The 20,730-nt window shown below is 44.0% G+C and overlaps 1 protein-coding gene across 1 annotated transcript in view; it reads right to left on the bottom strand.

Moving 5' to 3' along the window:
- Positions 1-20,730, bottom strand: part of MAP1LC3A (microtubule associated protein 1 light chain 3 alpha) — a 43,735-nt gene that overhangs the window by 3,127 nt on the left and 19,878 nt on the right. Inside the window, exon 2 of the mRNA XM_035122112.3 lies at positions 15,245-15,300. Within this exon, the coding sequence (XP_034978003.2) occupies positions 15,245-15,300 (56 nt within the window). The remainder of the gene's footprint in view (positions 1-15,244; positions 15,301-20,730) is intronic.

The raw sequence follows: 20,730 nt of genomic DNA, 5'->3' as shown, positions 1-20,730 counted from the left end.
AGTAGGCCCACGTCCCCTTTGGTGTTGTGTACAACACAAAATGTACGCCACTGCTCACAAAAAGGAGAATCTTCTGAATCAATAAAGGCAACAACATGGTGCAACAGCCACTCGGCAGTTAAACACAGATGGCACAGCTCTGTGGCATGATGGTGATGATGATGATGATAATAATAATAATAATAATAATCATAGAATCATAGAGTTGGAAGAGACCACGAGGGCCATCCAGTCCAACCCCCTGCCAAGCAGGAAACACCATCAAAGCATTCTTGACATATGCCTGTCAAGGCTCTGCTTAAAGACCTCTAAAGAAGGAGACTCCACCACACTCCTTGGTAGCAAATTCCACTTCCGAACAGCTCTTACTGTCAGGAAGTTCTTCCTAATGTTTAGGTGGAATCTTCTTTCTTGTAGTTTGAATCCATTGCTCCGTGTCCGCTTCTCTAGAGCAGCAGAAAACAACCTTTCTCCCTCCTCTATATGGCATCCTTTAATATATTTGAAAATGGCTATCATATCACCCCTTAATCTTCTCTTCTCCAGGCTAAACATACCCAGCTCCCTAAGCCGTTCCTCATAAGGCATCGTTTCCAGGCCTTTGATCATTTTGGTTGCCCTCTTCTGGACACATTCCAGCTTGTCAGTATCCTTCTTGAACTGTGGTGCCCAGAACTGGACACAGTACTCCAGGTGAGGTCTGACCAGAGCAGAATACAGTGGTACTATTACTTCCCTTGATCTAGATGCTATACTCTTATTGATGCAGCCCAGAATTGCATTGGCTTTTTTAGCTGCTGCATCACACTGCTGACTCATGTCAAGTTTGTGGTCTACCAAGACTCCTAGATCCTTTTCACATAATATTTTATTTATTTATTTATTTATTTATTTATTTATTTATTTATTTATTTATTTATACATACATACATACATACATACATACATACATACATACATACCCCCGTCCATCTGGCTGGGTTTCCCCAGCCACACTGGGCAGCTTCCAACAAAATATTAAAATACAATAGTCCTTCAGATATTAAAAGCTTCCCTAAAGCTTTTGATGATGACACGGAAAGACCACCAAGTTGATATTTAAAAGGCAAATGTGAAGGCGCTGGTAGTAAGCAGACAGCTCAGATCTGCTGAGTCTCCATCTTTTCCCTTCCCACTATCTCAAATTTTGAAATGTGCCCACTGGTTCAACCCCTGCACAGAAGCAATCCTTTTAAGCATCCATATTCGCTAGTGTCACAAACTCAAAAGCCACACAACTGCCATTTGTGTTTAAATACTATGAAATAAAAGGTATCCCTGATGGGGCTTTACAGAGGGGCAGGGCTGCTTCAACCACAGACCTGCCATACACGAAAGCCAAAGCAAAAGGTGGAGGGGCAAGAAGACCACCATGCTGGCCTGGAGCTGGCACAGCAATTTGGCACAGATTGGGCTCAATACCATTAAACAGCAGCAGTGGGGCTGGCTTCAGAGCTAACAGATCCTGCCCTTTCTCTGGAAAGCCCTGATTTGGAGGGTTTTGCTGGCTGCCACTGACATGAATCCCACCAGCTGCCCTTCTGCTCACTCTGCAGGTGAGGGACGGATGCCGCCCAATCCATCACCACCCCAGCACAAAGGGGTTTGGATAGCCCTTGGAGGGAAAAACCAAATGGCTGGGCAAGATGAAGTTAACAATGGACACTTAGGTGCCCTTGGCATGCTCATAACAAAGGCGGGCCTGAGTGCCCATCTTTCAAGGGCCATTTCTAGCTACTGGCAATAGAGGTAGACTGCCTTTGTAGGCCTGTTAGTTAATAGCCACTAAAAGACTTCTCTCTGTGAATCGATCTAATTTGCTCCTTTGCAGGGTAAAGCCATCTGTAAGAACAGCCACCACAACACCCCATGTTAATTTCATGCAATTTTGAAAAGAAAAGTTTTCTTTTGTCTGCCCTGAACCTGCTGCCAATCAGTTTTGCTGGATAATTCTACGCCATGAGACCGGTTTTAGCGTCCGGAGTGACATTTTCGTCTAGTCAGCTCTCGACAAAAGCAATTGTGGGCCAGAGAAAGAGAACAACTGCCAGGCGATGTGGGAATCACATCTGCTCTGCGTATCTCGGGATATGAATTATTCAACCACTGTGCCCGTACATAAAGTGCGTCTCTTATTAGAAAGGAAGCAGCCAGAGAATAGGCCAAAGAGTAAATGCAAGCAGGCAATGTGCTCTGTACCCAGCACAGAGTGGTAGTCAGAAACAGAGGCTTTAGCAGACATGCAGTAGTGGAAGTTGTAATATTGGCTTCCCCCTGACTCAGTTGTAGAGCACATGCACTGCATGCAGAACGTGCCATGTTCCATGGCAATTTCCAGGCAAGACAGGGAAAGACCCCAATACGAAACCCACTGGCAGAGTGGGCAACAGTGACAATGCTAAATGGGTCAGTGGTCTGACTCTATATGAAGCAGCTTCCTACCCAGAGGCATCTACTCGCTGAAGGTACCAGTTTCAATCTGCTTATCTAGGGAGGCACATGGCTGCAGACTTGCCCCAGACGTAGAAAAGCGTGGCATCTGCACTCAACCTGTGGACATCAGGGCAAGAGTGGTGTCAGCGCAGGCCCTGTGTGTCACCCTGCTCCTGCTCCCGTGTATATGTGAGAGTCCTCTATGTGAATAACACATGAAGAGCAGTAGAATGTGAAACAAAGGATGATAACCACGTCAGAATGACGGTGGGGCTGTGGAGTCAACATGTTCTATTTATCTTAAGTGGAGAAAAAGCTCGGGCCTCCCGCCCAATTGACAGAGTATCAGAGAAAAGGGGGTTAAGCCTAACTGTTCCTTGGATATACAGTGGTACCTCAGGTTACAGATGCTTCAGGTTACAGACTCCGCTAACCCAGAAATTGATGCTTTTGAATTATGGTGCTGGAGGAGACTCTTGAGAGTCCCATGGACTGCAAGAAGATCAAACCTATCCATTCTGAAGGAAATCAGCCCTGAGTGCTCACTGGAAGCACAGATCCTGAAGCTGAGGCTCCAATACTTTGGCCACCTCATGAGAAGGGAAGACTCCCTGGAAAAGACCCTGATGTTGGGAAGGATTGAGGGCACTAGGAGAAGGGGACGACAGATGACGAGATGGTTGGACAGTGTTCTTGAAGCCACCAACATGAGCCTGACCAAACTGCGGGAGGCAGTGGAAGACAGAAGTGCCTGGCGTGCTCTGGTCCATGGGGTCATGAAGAGTCGGACATGACTAAACGACTAAACAACAACAACCCAGAAATAGTACCTTGGGTTAAGAACTTTGCTTCAGGATGAGAACAGAAGCAGGCCCCATTAGCTAAAGTGGTATCTCAGGTTAAGAACAGTTTCAGGTTAAGAATGGACCTCGGGAACAAATTATGTTCTTAATCGGAGGTACTACTGTACTAGCTTTTCCATTTAGTTGAGCTTTATAGTTTGGGGGGAGCACTCTGGGTTACATATTGGAAAGAAACCTAAAAAGCTTTTACCCAAACTGAAGGCATAGTTAAACTCTAAGCACTAATGGATTTTGTTTTTCACCTACATGTATATGCCGGTGTACTGGAAGAAGCAAAGATCACCAGTGTCGAAGCGATCATCAACTTCAATTGACTGGTCACGTGGTGCAGATCCCTGATTATCGTCTTCCAAAGCAACTACTCTATTCTGAACTTAAAAATGGAAAGCGTAATGCTGGTGGTCAACAAAAGAGGTTTAGAGACTCTCTCAAGGCAAATCTTTAAAAATGTAGTATAAACACCGACTGGCCTGCAAGCACTCCAATTGCAGAACAGCCTTTACCAAAGGTGTCATGGACTTTGAAGATGCTTGGACTCAGGACGAAAGGGAGAAACGTGCTAAGAGGAAGGCATGTTTGGCAAACCCTCACTGTGATCAACTCCCGCCCAGAAACTGTGGAAGGACGTGTGGATCCAGAATTGGCTTCCACAGTCACTTACGGACTCAACTGTTAAGACCGTGTTCATGGAAGACAATCTTACTCGGCTACGAGTGATTGCCAAAGAAGATTATGCATCCGTCATACATATACATATATGTGCATTTGTATGTATGTGAGACACATATGTGTGTATCCTCCTGCCTCTCATAACCAAATAAGCTGCTTGCTAACCTTGTTATTCTCACAGTCCTTACTTGCATATTCTTGTGATCACTGAAATCTAATGTGGCAACCCTGCATTTATCTATTTACAAACTGAGCTGAGCAGAACCTGCTGTTTAATCACAAGTATGCCCCCCCCACCACCACCACAAAAGAAATGTTTCTGACAATCCTCTGGAGCAGATTTGGAAGGGGTTCACGTGGAGAGAATACTTGCATACTTGTGCTAAATACAACCCTGTATGCATCTGAATGAATACCAGTTACTGGGGGACCGAAATGACACAGGGCGGGTGTTGCTGCATTCATGTGGGCTTCCCAGAGGCATCTGGTTTTTGTTTCATCAACCCCTTTTGGGGGAATTAATTTGATTCAGTGTTGGCCATATGTTCTGCATTTTATGATGTTTTGATGCTCGTATAGTACACTTCCACGGTATTTTTCTCAGGAGTTGGCAGCTTACAAATACTCGTATAAATAAAAGTCTGGCTGGTTAATATTAGAGAAGAACGCTAGATTGGATGGGCCTCTGGTCTGCTCCAGCATCTTAACATCATTTTATTTACAAACCCCGAGAAGCTATATACGTAATGGGGAAGGCCCTGATCCCCAATTACTGATGTGTGGGAATGGTTTGGTTTGCTCGCTAGTTAGGAAAAGGAACTCTGCACATCCTCAGCAGTTCTCGGGGTCCCTTCCAACTCTATGATTCTATATATGCTCAAGGGCTGGGCCCCAAAACTGAAAACAGGTCCTGGGGCTGATTTCCAGCTGAATGCTGATCTACCCTCATTCACCCCCCACTTTCAGTCCAGATTTTATTTTTATCTCGCCTTCTAGGAACAGAAGTGCTACTTCAACAGAAAATGTCTGAAGCCTTTTTTTTTACAGATAATAAATGCAGTTATTGTGCAAATGCATGATTGTTTGCAAAAAAAGGGGGGGTGTCCTAGTGTAAGAATTGGCCTTAAAGGATCAGGCCAAGGTCCATCTGGCCCAGACATCCATCTGAACCACTGCCAACCAGCTGCCTTTGGGAAGAGCCAAGAAGCAAGGCATTCAAATACATGTTCAGGGCACTGAATCACGTCTGTTCAATGTCTTCTTGCCATGCAGTTATTAAAAAGCACAGTGAATCGCCTTCAATCAAAGCCTTTTAGGATAAAATTGATGTTGCCCTCTGCCCCTTGCCAAGGGTCCCTCCAGTTGGGAGCTTATTGCTCATGCCTGCAAAAAATTTTTTTTTTCCAGCATCCACACAATGATGCTACTGTCAAAATGCCAACCCATACTTTTAAAGTATTTAATCCAGATTTTCCTTCACTGCAGAAAATCTATTAAGTAAAAGCTACCCATTATACATCTGCAGTATGGAAGCTCATTGTTTCCTTCTCTCTCTCTCTCTCTCCCCCCCTCTCTCTTATACATATATATATGTATATTGGTAGCTAATTCGGGTGTGTGTATGTGTGTGTGTGTGTGTGTGTGTGTGTGTATGTGTTGCCAGTCTGATAGGTGACCTCTACTGCCACAGCTCTACTTACATTTGCTCCCTGAGTGAGTACAACCCAGACATTTTATTTCCAGCAGCCCAAAAGATACTAGAATGCCTAATTCCATCAAGTTACAGGTAGGTAGCCGTGTTGGTCTGAGTCGAAGCAAAATAAAAAAATTCCTTCAGTAGCACCTTAAAGACCAACTAAGTTTATATTTTGGTATGAGCTTTGGTATATTTTGGTATGAGCTTTCGTGTGCATGCACACTTCGTCATCTGAAGAAGTGTGCATGCACACGAAAGCTCATACCAAAATATAAACTTAGTTGGTCTTTAAGGTGCTACTGAAGGAATTTTTTTATTTTAATTCCATCAACTGTTGCATAATGAGGGCATGTTTGAATTTCAATGACCCATTCTCTCAATATCTCAACATGTGGGGGATCATTTTGGGGACTGTAATTGTGGTATATAAACCAGGCTTTTAGATTAATTAATTAATTAATTAATTAATAATAATAATAATAATAATATGGTGACTTTGCACAAGGCATCTTCATCACTCTTGCACAAACCTTAACCAGGAAACTATCGGTTCTTGAACTTAATCCGTTCTGGGAATCCGTTTGACTCCCAAAACAGTTCGAAAACCAAGGCACGGCTTCCGATTGGCTGCAGGAGCTTCCTGCACTCAAGCGGAACCCACGGCGGACATTCGGCTTCCGAAAAACATTCGCAAACTGGAACACTTCCTTCTGGGTTTGCGGCATTTGGGAGCCGATTTGTTCGGCAACTAAGCCGTTCGGGAACCAAGATGCCACTGTATTGTGAAATGTGCTAAGGGTGCTAACATTTGCTTTTGCACTTGGGCACACTACTTAGGATTTTTCATTTTAAAGGAGTGCATGTACACAGAGAGATACAGAAACACCTGCATGTGTGTCCCCAAACTGAAAGAGGGTAGTGAAGGATAGAGTGAGAGTGACTGAAGGGGTGGGGACCAGAAATGGAGGCACACATGGTGCTCAAGTGCCTAGCTATTGTCAACCTTCTGAGTTTAGGAAATCCTTATGTTCTACTATTAGACAAATGGAAGATGACAAGAGCACAGCATAAGCATTGCTGGCTTCAATAGCTTCCTCTGGGGATCCTCACCATTCATCTTCCTCTCTGCTAAAGTCCTTACCGGTGTCTAATGGCAACAGTAGGAGATAAGAGGCATCCTTTTAATTACCAATCCCACCCACCACCCTCACAGGAGGAAATCATTCCTACTGCAATGTGAGTAGGCAGAGTAGGGGGAGCTTTCTGTTTCTGCTGCTGCTGTCTACAGCTTGGAGATTACAATGACAGCTGATGACTTTCAGAGATTTATGGCAAGACTCTGTTTCTGCACCCGTAGACTGAGAGGCACCCAGGAGAAGTGAATGGGAGGCTGCTTACTACAGCAAATTTGCTACTCGCTTAGCTCCAACAGCATCCTGGGTGCCCAAAGGGATACAGAGGTGACACAACTCCAGGCTTATTTATTTACAATTTAAGCAGTGCAGGCAGGACAAAAAATGAAGGACGGAGAGGACTTTGGTGTGGGGACAGAGGATAAGGAGATGTTGCTTTCTCTCAAAATTCTAGAGCCCAGGGCCATCCAATGAAACTGAGTAGAGGGAGAATCGAGACAGACAATTAGGCTGAGGGCAGCATGATATTTAGGTAGGAAAGGGAGTTTTTTATATATAGAGAGAAGGCGGTTGTCTGCATTCTTAAGGAAGATCATGGATTAAGACAGGAGTGGGGGAAAGGGAGGCAATAAATGAGGTATAGAGTCGGACAAGAAAGAATGTGAACCTTATGGAAAAGTTCCAGGAAAACAATAGTTTAGGGGCTCTGGGTCTTCATGCATGAACACTTGAAACGTGCTAACACACAGTGCAGCAACAGCGCAGCACTGACGGCATGCACACACAGAGTGTGGACCTGTGGAAAGTTGTCAGTTGAAAGCAACCTTAGGAATAAGTGCAGAAAAAGAAGCTGAAGGGTGTGTGTGTGTGTGTGTGTGTGTGTGTGTGTGTGAGAGAGAGAGAGAGAGAGAGAGAGAGAGAGAGAGAGAGAGAGAGAGAGAGAGAGAGAAGAGAGAGAAGCAGAACTGAACAATGACACAGAAGTGTGGAGTGGCAGGCGATGGGAAATAGATAAAGATTATGCGTTCTGCTTTCAAACACATTCAGGTTAAGAGTATGGCATGACTGAGATGGCTAGGATGAAATTTCAGAGCCAGCTAGAGATACTGTATTGTGCAGAGGAGGTGGGGAAAATGTCAGGAGCAGAAAGGTAAGTCTGGGAGCCATCTGCATAAAAGTTTGTGGTTGAAGGAAATTATCTATTATTATTTTTCTCAAGCGGCACTTAAATCTCTTTCTTTGTGTGCTTCCCCATGTTTGCAAAGTAGATGAAGATCTTGACAGTGACCAGAACAGTGTTGTTGTTGTTTTCTTCAAACTATGTTGCTTGGATCCCTGGTCTTCCCTGGAAAGTAATAGGGGGTTCCTCAAGGAAAATACCAGTAATGGCAGATACATCTTCTTCTTGAAAGGCAGCTTGCCCACCACTGATTTTTCCTTGGCAATGTGCAGCTACGGAAGAATGCTGTACATGTTCTCAGCTGCATTTGTAGTTCTAGCAATGGCAATGGCAAGACCCAACATGCCTTGCTAGTGCCATGCATCAGAAGAGTGTGCGCCCTAGAACACATACCCAAATCCTTTGCAATGTGCATGAGATCCTTGGACGACTCTAGGAATAGATCCCTCAAGATCTAAAGACTGCAAAACTGCTCAGCTAAAACACTGATTTGGAAAGGGCACTCCATGCTAACAAGCAATACATTCTGCAGTAATAGGCATTCTTCACATCCTGCAGCGTTATTTTTCTAAATTGATTGATTGATTGATTGATTACGGTTCTTGACCAGCACACATAAATATGCAATACATAAAACAATAAAAGAAAAACAGTAATAATCTAAAAATAGGCAATAAATATAGGTTTTAACAATTGTTTAAAAGAAAACTGATTAAAAGGAGTGTTACTACTTAGGGAGGTAGACTACAGCAATTAATAACAATGGGTCCTCTTTAGCTAGTCCTGAAGATGTTCTGAAGATATTTGGACACTGCTAATTAGATTAGACCAAAAAAAAATTTCCTAAATTATTTCCCCTCGCCCATATTCCATCTAATTTGAAGGTGGGAGGGACTGAAGGCTGTACACCTACAAAGCTCCAAAAATACTCTGCACAATGACTTTGAGCCACAGTTATTTGTTGGTTGGTGCTGCTGTGATCATTGCAATCTGCTGTCAAAGGCTGCCTCGTGTTGTAACTTCCCATAGGGCATTTGGAGAGAATGTGGCAGATAGCAGCCATGACATTTGATGGCATCCAGGACTGTGGAGAGGAATGCAGAGACGATAGCACCGCTGGCACTGGAGAGAGAACCACCACTCTATCCATAGCTAGTAACATCATGACCTGCTCTTGTGTGGTGCTGCTGGGAAAGAGCCATAGCTCAGTGGCAGAGCATCCTCATGAAGCGCTTAGTTAAACTATGGAACTTGCTTCCTCAAAGAGGCTGTAATGGCCACCAACTAGGATGGCATCCAAAGAGGATTAGACAATATCATGGAGGATGAGCCTATCAAAGGCTACTAGCCCTGATGGCTATGCTCTGACTCCACGGTTGGAGGAAGCAATGCTTCTGAATACAAATTGTTGTGAGTTTCGCACAAGCACCTGGTTGGCCACTATGAGAACAGGATGCTGGGCTAGAGGAGCCACTGGCCTGATTCAGCAGGCTTTTCTTATGTGGAATTTCAATTCCCAGCATCTCCAGGCAGGCCTGGGAAGCATCCGGTTCTGAATCTCTAGAGAGCCACTGCCAGTCAGGCATTGACAATACTGTACTCAGTTAGATGTACCAACAGACTGAGCTAAACAGCTTCCCATGTAGCTACGTAAACCAAACCAAACAGTTATTGAAGTATCAGTAGCTAAGAACAGATGGGTGTACATACAAGCACACCAGATATCACGCTTGTGGCGTTTTAGAGCCCAATAGCTAAAGAGCTGTTGGCTAGGGAGCTGTGTACTTTGCAATACTGCATGAACACTATGCAAGTTAAAGGATTTGGTACCGACTACAAAGTTCAGCAGAATCTTAGCGTTGTAGGAATGCCTTTCCATTTTGCAAATATGTGGTCAATGCCTCGTGAAATCCAAGGAGCTAGAGGGGATGCTGAATAAGATGCCTACTTGTCAGCACTGCTGATTGGATTTCAAAATACAGCATAGCCTCCCTAACCGACCAGCAGCAGTGGAATTATGCAAACTATCACGAACCAACTCATTTTCCAAGTGGCAATCCTTATGTGGCCTAAACAGCACCACACATGCACAAGGAAGAATTACCAGCATGCCTGGATAATCAAGATTTATAGAGCTACAAATAAAATGGTAAGGGGAGCAAATCTAAAGGAGTCCAAAATACCCCAATGCGGACTGAACGTGCTGATAGTTGAGAAGAACATATATTTTCACAAAACTAGAGAGGACGGGAATGGAGTACCCTGAGAAGAGTGCATGGTTGGCTGCCTTGAACCCCAACAGGAGCAATCCACACGCTGCAACATTTTGCTGCTGGTCTCACTTGTAAGAAAATACAATGCAGACTGGGTTAATTTGCAGAGATAGCAGAATGCAGCTCAGTAGCGGCACATAGTTAAGCTATGGAAGTCACTCCTACAGGACGCAGTGCTGGCCACCAAGTTGGTTGGCTTTAGAAGAGATTTAGACAAGTTCATGAAGGACAAGTCTATTAGTGGCTACTTGCCATGATGCCTATATTCCAGCTCCACTGTCAGTAGCAGTTGCCAGAAACTACAGGAGGGAAGAGTGCTGTTGTGCTCATGTCCTGCTTGCAGGCTTTCCACAGGCATCTGGCTGGCCACAGTGAGAACAGGATGCCTTTGACTTGATCTAGCAGGGTTCTTCTTACTTTAAAAAGAGCTTGGCTCCCTCTGGCCAGGAGAACCTGTCCCGGTTCCTTCTCAAATCAAGCAGCTGACAGCAGAGATTATAAACAGGCAAACACTGTGTGATCACAAGATTAGCGCTGACCCAGCATGGACTCTCAAGCAGGAGAGGCTAGTGAGGGACAGGTGGAGGAGAAAGACGGGCAAGGAGACAGCTGGGGAGAGCAGAACGATTCTGCCCAGTCATTGCAGGAGCAAAACAAGACCGGATTGTCATATCCCATCTCTCCATTTAAATAGGAAAGAAGGAAGAAGACTTCAAGGCCATCTTACAATATGAAAAGAGAAAATAAAGGTATTACAACAAAGATCTGAAATACCATTTTAAAACCTCAGGCAAACAAGACAGACTTGGCCTAGTGCCCAGAAGAAGTAACAATGATAGCGTCCAGGGACAGTGTTTCTTCCATAGCTAGGGATTTAAAGGGTTTCTCCTGAATAAACATTTTCCAGCTTTGCACTGGGGCAGAGCATCCATCTGAAACTAGGTGCTTGAGACAAAATCACCCTTTGTTTTTATTTTTTTAAAAAATTCTTACATATATATCTCACTTTTCTTCCATCATGGAATCCATAAGGACATAGGGTCAGGTCAAAGGTCAGTCTAGTAGCCCAGCATCCTGATCTCACAGTAGCCAGCCTATGGGAAGCCTGAAAAATACACCTGTGTGCAACACTGTTCTCTTCACTGAATTCCTAGTCCTCATAATTTACTGCGGGAATGATCCTGGAAGTACATCTGGTGAAGTCTGAAGAAGCATTAAGATTTCCCCTTTCCCACCCATCCCTCTCCAAATAAATTTCCTTTTTTAGCTGGGCACTTGGCTTCTTCGGCTTGAACATGAAATTCTCACTAAAATTTTTCCCCATGACCGCCTCTTGTGTTATAACACTATCCATTGTATTATAACAATATTTCACAGCGTTTCGTTAGGTTCTGTGTCCTGTGGACTCTGGCAAAGTAAAGTTCCTCTTGCTCATTTCTTCCCCAGAGGTGGACTGAAGGAATAGGGGCTCAGAAACTCCACAAGCAGCTAGTCAAGACTAGGAAGTGGCAAGAGTTTCAATCTGTCTGATGGTAGCCTAATTTTCTGGATGGGGAGCAGGGACATATAAAAATGGGGTTTGCTAGTAATACCCCCCTGATGTGTCACAACCCCTTTGGATTCCAGAATGCAATGATTTCATTTTTATTTTCACTCGCAACGGTTTGTCTGCATGATCCCTAAACTATAAGCAGAAAATATTTTCCACCCTTTTCTTTTGTCTAGTCATCCACCATTCACATCTTGCCCAGATGTAAGTTACAAGTTGATTGGATTCAGCTTCTGATTTTGGCCACATTTCCTCAAGCATGACACCTGGCACTTAAGAGAATGTAACTTAGACATACAAAATTGTGCTGGGGCAGCTGCTAAACATGGCAAAATTGTGATCGGCTGTCCCCTTTCTTCCCATAATGTTTAGATTAATTTTGCCTGCTCTTGCGCCATTTTTATAGACAGGCAGCAATAGTTCCATTGACCTTTGTGCAATTGCTACCCAGCAACGATGGCTACGTATTTATGGAGGAAGTTAAGTTTCGCAGTATTTGGAGACTGGACGAGAGAACAGCAGAAGTCTAGAGCCAAGAGTGTTATTTTTCAAGAACTCATATTTCAATGGAACAATATGCTCATAACAAAAGAGCTGGTATACATTTCTCTGAGTCACAGCAGAAGGAATCTGACATTGCTGGAGCTGTCAACAGAACAAAGCAGCAAAGCGGAGGCCCTGGATGTTCATAAAAAGGAAATACAGTTCTTTTGAGAGCAGTGACTCTCATGCCAATATATAACTCACAATCTATTAATTCACCAACCAGCCATTCTGGCAGACTCACTCTGTTCTTTCCCTACCTGCTAGCCATGCCTATTTAGCCCATCTGAACTGTTGCTCTGTTCCATCCCAAGGTTTGGCAAGTTTCAGTAGACAATTTGGGTATCCCTGTTGACTAAATTTTAGATCTTCTATCAGAATTTATTCTGTTGCTCTTGACACATTCTTCCTCAAGTTGTTGCCTCAAACAAACCCATGCCCAACACCAATGATGGAAATCTATAAGCAGTGGCAGAGGACATTAGTAGCCCACAATTACTAGAAACATTCACGGAAATCTGATTTAACAATGAGAATAGCTCCACACAGGCAAGATCTGTTAAACTCTTCTGCCACTTCAGGCAAAAAATTACAATTTAGGCACTCTCCTCATGTTCATCCAAGAGCAAGAGAACCGCTGTCTTCAACCTTCAAGGGGATGCTCAGCTGCAGACCCCTCCTCTTCCTCTGCTCCATGCAAGTGAATGGAACAAGGAAGAAAGGGCTGCAATCTGGGGAATAGGGAGCTTCTAAGGAGGTCAAGTGCCCCTTCCCAGAGACCCTGCTCTTCCATAGGCCAACACTGCAAATGAGTTAATTGCAACAGGTTTCTTTGATTTCTCAGATTAAAAGATTAACTTCAGATTAATGTGGGGTGGGGAATTAAGGAAACATAGGCTAACATCTTGATGGCAACATCAAGGGCCTTCTGGTGGTTCCCTCACTGCAAGAAGTGAGGTTATAGGGAACCAGGCAGAGGGCCTCCTCAAGAGTGGCACCCGCCCTGTGGAACGCCCTCCCATCAAATGTCAAGGAAATAAACAACTATCTGATTTTTAGAAGACATCTGAAGGCAGCCCTGTTTAAGGAAGTTTTAAATATCTGTTGTTTTATTGTATTTTTAATATTTTGTTGGAAGCCACCAAGAGTGGCTGGGGAAACCCAGCCAGATGGGCCGGGTATAAATAATAAATTATTATTATTATTATTATTATTATTATTATTATTATTATTATTATATTTGTTGTTGTTGTTGTTGTTGTTGTTTAGTCATTTAGTCGTGTCCGACTCCTTGTGACCCTATGGACCATAGCATGCCAGGCACTCCTGTCTTGCACTGCCTCCCGCAGTCTGGTCAAACTCATGTTCGTAGCTTCGAGAACACTGTCCAACCATCTCGTCCTCTGTCGTCCCCTTCTCCTAGTGCCCTCAATCTTTCCCAACATCAGGGTCTTTTCCAGGGAGTCTTCTCTTCTCATGAGGTGGCCAAAGTATTGGAGCCTCAGTTTCAAGATCTGTCCTTCCAGTGAGCACTCTGGGCTGATTTCCTTAAGAATGGATAGGTTTGATCTTTTTGCAGTCCATGGGACTCTCAAGAGTCTCCTCCAGCACCATAATTCAAAAGCATAATTTTATAAATTCATAATTATTAAATTTACATTATTCTTTCAGTAGGGGACAAAAAAAGAGGAGGAGGAATAAGTATATGATCACAAAAAAAAAATGTTCAGATGATAATTTCCTGGAAAGTCTCTCCCATGCAAATATTACTGCTTTCTAGTTTAGACTCTGCAATTCGTCCTTTGATAAGGCTGGAGTACCAGGTACGCTTTTACTCTGGCACAAATGAAAGAGCTTGCAGTAATGTTTGTGCCTTGAGGCAACTACCTCCCCAGAGAAACTTGAATTTCTCTTTGGCATTCACTTGATTACTTCAAGGTTAAAGCCAGGAAGATAGAACCATGGATAGAATCAATCGAGAAGATAAATGTTTGATAATGTAATTAGAACCACGAGGCCAAAGAAGTGTTTGGGAAGGAAAGTTCAAAATAGGATGGGGTGGTGTGCAAAAGAGAGCCACAAACCATGTGTAGGAAGTAAACGGAGCATGCTCAGCTCTTGTAATTAAAAGGACTGCTGTTTCTTTCTGCTGCTCCCTTTGGTTAGGAAATAATAAATGTTGCCAGCAGCTGGCACAGCTGGTCACTTACAAGGGCCTAGTTATATTTCCCAGAGATCCCTGGGAAGAGGGACTGACTATTAAACCACTCTGGGAATTGTAGCTCTGTGAGGGGAAGAAGGGTTTTCTAAGAACTCTCAGCACCCTTAAACTGCAGTTTGCATGATTCTTTGGAGGAAAGCCATGACAGATTGATGTGGTATAATACTGCTTTAAATGTATAGTGCAGAGAAGGCCTAAACCAGGCAGATGAGGCTCCCTGGAGTAAAGAAGACCTGTACCAGCAGTTTGAAGTTTATTGCCAAATTTCTTTTTGCTTCGTACTTACGTGTTTCAGTTAAGACTGCTCCTTTTGCAACACTGAATTTATTGCATGTTTGCTAAATTGTTGCTTTTTGTCTTCTTTGAACTTACTGGCATGCCTTGTAAACTGCTTTCTCCCTCCACCTTCAACCTGCAGAGTGCATATCCTTGCCCTCAAATATTGGCTATAATTTTGATAAGGGACCAGGCCCCATTTTATTATTTTCTGCTCTCAAGATGTTGAGTCTTAACAATACAGCGATTCCATCTAGGCCCATGTAAGAGGAAAATGAGCAACTTTAGCAGGCTGGCACCAAGAGCCAAAACCGAAGCATGGAACACAAAAGCACACACACACCACACAACCATTTGTTCTGTACTCACTGGAATTTTGTTTGGATGCTGTTCTCGGATCTGCTGTACTTCTTTACAACGATCCGCTGTGAAAGGGGAAAAATAGCAGATTTAGGAATTTGGAATATTTTCCTGGCTATTTAAAAATTGGGGAGGAGAGAACTTTGCAAATGTTTGCAAGCAGGATTATACAACTGGGACAGTAGTCAGAATGTAGCAGTTACAGTAGTAAATAAGAATATTTGTTATTTATATAGCAATCCCCCCCATCTATGTGGTCTTGTATATCACCTGACATCCACCCACACCCAAAGTCGGGTACCATGCAGATTAGCTAGCTAGATAACACCAAGGATGCTTCCAGACAAGTGCTTATTATGGAATCGGTGCTGCTCATGCACACAAGGTGTTTTGTTCTGTTTTGTTTTGCCACATACACATGAGGCCACTGGCATCAAAATGCTACCCTGAATCCTCCATCCCTGCCCCATTTAATCCCAATTTCCCCCTTTCCACGGAAAATCAGAAAACCTGCTGCCAATGACTGGCTTGCAACATTAAGTCCTTGTCTGGAAACACCAAAGTACAGAGCTGCTACAGCAATGAGATGGTAATTTGCATTGACCTACATGTAACTAAGCTGGACATTATCCACATTGTGAAAGGCTTATGCCAGCTCATCAGGAAAGCATTCAGGAAGGAAGCCAAACTTCTGATGTAAAAGGATGCCTTAGCCTATGCAGATTATTATTTACGGGGTGTATGCTTCTTCTCCGTCACTCAGCGCTCTCAAAGCAGCTTACAAAACACACCCGCTCCATCTCCATGTAACTAGGACAATCGGGGAGACTACTTTATACATTCGTTTTTAAAGGCATATCCACGAAGTCTCAGATATACATCTATAAACATGTGGATGGGACATGCATTTCAAAACAAGCAGATCATACACCTGTCGCCACCAGGGCATCACGAATAGCTGTAGCTCTCTGTTGAGTACACACTGTGGCAAATCCAGGTTTGTCCCTATAGAACACGTGAAACAGCCCACATAAATTAGTATTCTCAAAAAATGCAGAATGAAATTCTCTATGCACATTCATTAGGAGGGAAAGAAAAGTCTTCTTAGTTCCGTTCAGGGATGGTTTCCACATTGTTACAGAGATTTCACTGTTCGTGTCTCCTGATGCCAGATAGATTTCTGATAAACTGAGGAGGTGGTGATTAGAGGCAGAGGGGGAGACACAAGAGGAAATAAATTCCACCCCCACCCTGCCTCAAGCCCAACTGTTGCTTCACCCCAATAGAATAGGGGTGGAAAACCTGTAGCCCTACAGATGCTGTTGGATAACAATGACCATCAGCCACAGTCATAATGTCCAAGAGATGATGGATGGTGTAGTACAGGCATCCCCAAACTTCGGCCCTCCAGATGTTTTGGACTACAATTCCCATCATCCCTGGCCACTGGTCCTGTTAGCTAGGGATCATGGGAGTTGTAGGCCAAAACATCTGGAGGGCCGCAGTTTGGGGGTGCCTGGTGTAGTCCAACATAACTTTTGGGGGGCACAGGTTCCCCATCCTTGCCACAGAATCTCAGTGGTCTGCAGATTAGAGAAAGGGTGGAGAGTTGAGTACAAAAAGAAAGGAGTACACTAGTTTAAACCTAGCCTGATAGGGCACAATGTGCATTTCAGAGGGTTGAAATAGTTATTAATAGTTATTATTTTTCACACTGAGCAATAGATATAGGACACAATATAGATTTTAACCTCTGGGAAGAACTCTGGAAAAGTGACTTGAATTTTACAACACATTATTCTATGTAAATAAGTTTTGATGGATGTGATAATGAAATACTGATTGGTATAGTTTTTGTAAAATATGCAGGGATTTATGGTATGTAAAATGAACCATGGAAAGAGAAGAAGGGAAGTCATTGATATCTTAAGGATGTAAAATGAGTATTTTAAATTGTAAAACAGAAAACTTAATAAAAATTAGATTAAAAAAGGAAATAATAATTATTTTAACAAGTGTCTGAAGTGCTTCCAATGGTCCATAAAACAAGTATATAAAATTAAGGCCATTATTATTATTATTATTATTATTATTATTATTATTATTATTATCATCATCATCACCACCACTGTATAACTGGTACCCTTAAGCACCACAGTAGCTCACATACACCTACAGTTCTGCGTATTAGCTTCAACCCAGGGTACATTTCCTGCAAGCTCAGGGTACATTTCCAATATCTAGCAGAAGTTGCCTCCTTCAGGCTTGGGACTTAGGATATAGTTAAGCCAGCCTTTTTCATGCAAACTCAGCATGACATGTTATTCTGCAGTGACACAAGAATTTAAATTAGATAGTACTGGAAGGGTCCGTCCAATGTATTTGTGAGTAATGAGCCAGCCCAAGTGTACAGCTCAGCACTACTGCACCATCAAAGACCATTCAAATTTGGTATAATCTATTCGTCACCCATTTGTGCACTACAAATGCATATGTTGTCAGCTGCTCACAGTATGTCACAGGTGAACCAGACACAGACACACACAGACACACAGACACACACACACACCAGTAATTTATATGCATAAATATTTTTCACATAAAAGCACTGATGTGAGGATAGAAATAATAGAGCCAGTAAAGCCCCAAAGCACTTTTGGATCTACTGAGATTAGAGGGACTGTAGAAATGTGCAAATATTTCTAGTTTCACCATACCCCCCCCCCCAAATAAGCAGACCATTTCTCTGCATTCACCCTCATGGTTCCATCACAGCTAATGGCTACCCAGCATCTGATACAAGTGAAGATGAGAGTTGACTGTTCTGTGTCAGATCCACTGTGGAAAAGTCAGCCAAGCTAAAATTGCCAACAAGCACCCAGATCACTGGGAGGAGGGGGAGGGAAGCGATTGGCAAGCCATTATCCTTCAGATCAAGCAAGTTTAAACTGGAATGGGGAATAAAAGGGAGGAATTTAGTACAGGCAGGCATTAAATCTATTGCCATCTTCAGAACACAAATTTTTTCATGTAGGAAGAAACTGAAAGGCAAAGGACTATGGAAAACTGATAAGGAGAAAGCACAATACATGAATAGCCTTATTCTCCCACCCAAGGGAGCTGCATCCAGGGCTGGCTCCAGATTTGAGAGCATCCTTGGTAGATTGGTCCATTTCCTCTATTGGTGGGTTTTCCTGGCTGTGGGAGCTGCAGGTGGCCATATGTGTTTCCCACAATGCCCTGGAGCAGGGGTCCCCAGACTACGGCCCGCGGGCCAGATGCGGCCCAATTGGCCTCCCAATCCGGCCCGCGACAACCCCCGCCGCCCGCTGCCGCTGCCCGCTCTTGCGGCGCGCTGCACGACGGCGCGCTTCCAGATCTGAAAAAAATCGCCGAAAATCGTTTCTGCACATGCGTATGGGCCTCTCCCGACCCAGAAGAGGTCATTTCCGGTGCACTTCCGAGTCGGGGGAGGTGCACTTCCGGGTCGGGGGAGGCCCATACGCATGCGCGCAAACAATTTTTGGCGATTTTTCCGGCCTGGAAGCGCGCCACCGCGCCAGTAAATCGTTTTGCGCATGTGCACTGGCGCGCACTCCCCCACCCTCCAGCCCACTGCGCGCGCACTCCCCCGCCCTCCGGCCCGCCGCGTGATTGGCGCGGCGGCCACCGGCCCAAAGGCGGGTAAGTCTGGGGACCCCTGCGGCCTGGAGCCATCAAGGGCACTATGGGAAGTTGAGTATGGCTTGTATCCAATGCGGCACAAAGTAAGCATCCCATCACTGCAGGTATTCATGCTTGCACAGCAATATGGATACTCCCTCTTTACCAAAGTGTTGGAAGCCATAGTCTTCAAACATCCAGAGCATTTCATTAAATAAGAATGTGATAGCCAGGGCAGAAGGACTGGGAGAAAAGGAGTAGGAGTCCTTTCTTGAACATTTGAGACCAGCAACATCTCTGCTTGGAATGGACCAGGAGTTAACACGGATAACTAATATAACCTCTCTCTTAAGGAGCATTCCAAGGCTAAAATACTCCTCTCAGCTCCTTGGAGGAAAACTGGGATACAAGTGGTACCAATAGATGCTCTGTCAAAAGACAGCTGCTCTATTTATTGGTAGCAGCAGAAGGGAGTTTAGGTCAAATGAGAAGATGTGTGAGAGGCATGTATGGCCCTAGCTTCCGTTACGTTGAACGCTTGCCATTAATTTCAGTGGAAAGAACAATCAAGAGGAATAAGTGAATGTGGGTGGCAATCCTGGCTCCAGTGCATGATCAGCAGGGCTGGCTGGATAAGCAGAGTCTCCTCCTCCCTCTTTGCTCCATGCACATCCCTACGGAAGCTGTGCACTTGGTGGAAGAAGGTGACCTCCCCAGAATGAAAAATGCTACACCATCAACATTATGTTTATAAGCTGCACTGCCTCACAGTAACTTCTGTCTCAACTGGGAAGTGAGGGGTGTTATACCTGACAAAACAAAACAGTAAAAATAGAATAAAAAAATACTTCCACTTAGTTATAAAAGCAGTGGGGGTGATTTTATATTGGTAAACAGGAATCCGCCAGGAGTAAACGAAGCCTGCCACTAGTATAATATCCCATCAGTCACTGTTGGAAATGGGATGCTGGACTTGATGGTTTCACAAAGATAAACCCAAAAGAAAGAACAAGACTAAAATCAAATTATCACATGCAAACTATCTCAGGCAACCTCCAGCCCCAGCAAAGCTGGCAGTAAGCAGAGAGGTCGGAGCTTTGTTTGCAAGGGGATTTCATTATTAGCAGCAATGTAGATAAGTACACCAACTGTGCAATATCTGTTATCATTCCACTTGCTGTCAAGCAGGAACAGCAAGTTCTTGGGGAAACAAGGCACAAGGTTGCCTCACTGCAATCAACAAACCAAGGCAATGTTATTGAGGGGGGGGTCTTGCAACTGTTCTCTAAACTCCCAAAGAATCAAATTAATCAACCGTGTCCGCAAATGGGTAACCTTAATAAGTAGGCTAGGTTTACTTATGTTTCTGCAGGCTTGTCACTTCTGTGGGTTTACAAGAGTAGGACCATCCAGATGTTGTTGAACTTCAATTCCCTATGTAACCAATGGTCTAATGAGAGTTATAATCCAGCAACCTCTGGAGAGCCACAAACTCTGGTTTGCAAGGTTGCCTTAAGGGTTACTCTCTAGCCACCAACTTCCCAGAAACCTATAAAAGGAAGATTCTCCCCTAACTAACACACACAATTTCCCCTTTCCCACTTGGCTCCCTTCCTCAGTATGCCAGAAACAGGAAGTATTCTTTGTTGGCATCCCTTGCTGTATTCTTGTGAGTGCAACCCAGTGGCATGCCTGAGCCTCTTCCTTTCCAACCCCATTTTGGATAGCAGGGAAGTAGAGAGCAGCTGCTGGTCTTTCCCCACCCAACTCTCACTTTTAGCAATGGCTCCCTGCTAAATTATTACAGCAAGGCAGTGTCACAGAAATGAGAG

Source organism: Zootoca vivipara, chromosome 7 (genome assembly GCF_965207765.1).
Source record: "Zootoca vivipara chromosome 7, rZooViv2.hap1.1, whole genome shotgun sequence".
Lineage (NCBI taxonomy): Eukaryota > Metazoa > Chordata > Lepidosauria > Squamata > Lacertidae > Zootoca > Zootoca vivipara.
This window is presented reverse-complemented; position numbering and strand designations above follow the sequence as displayed.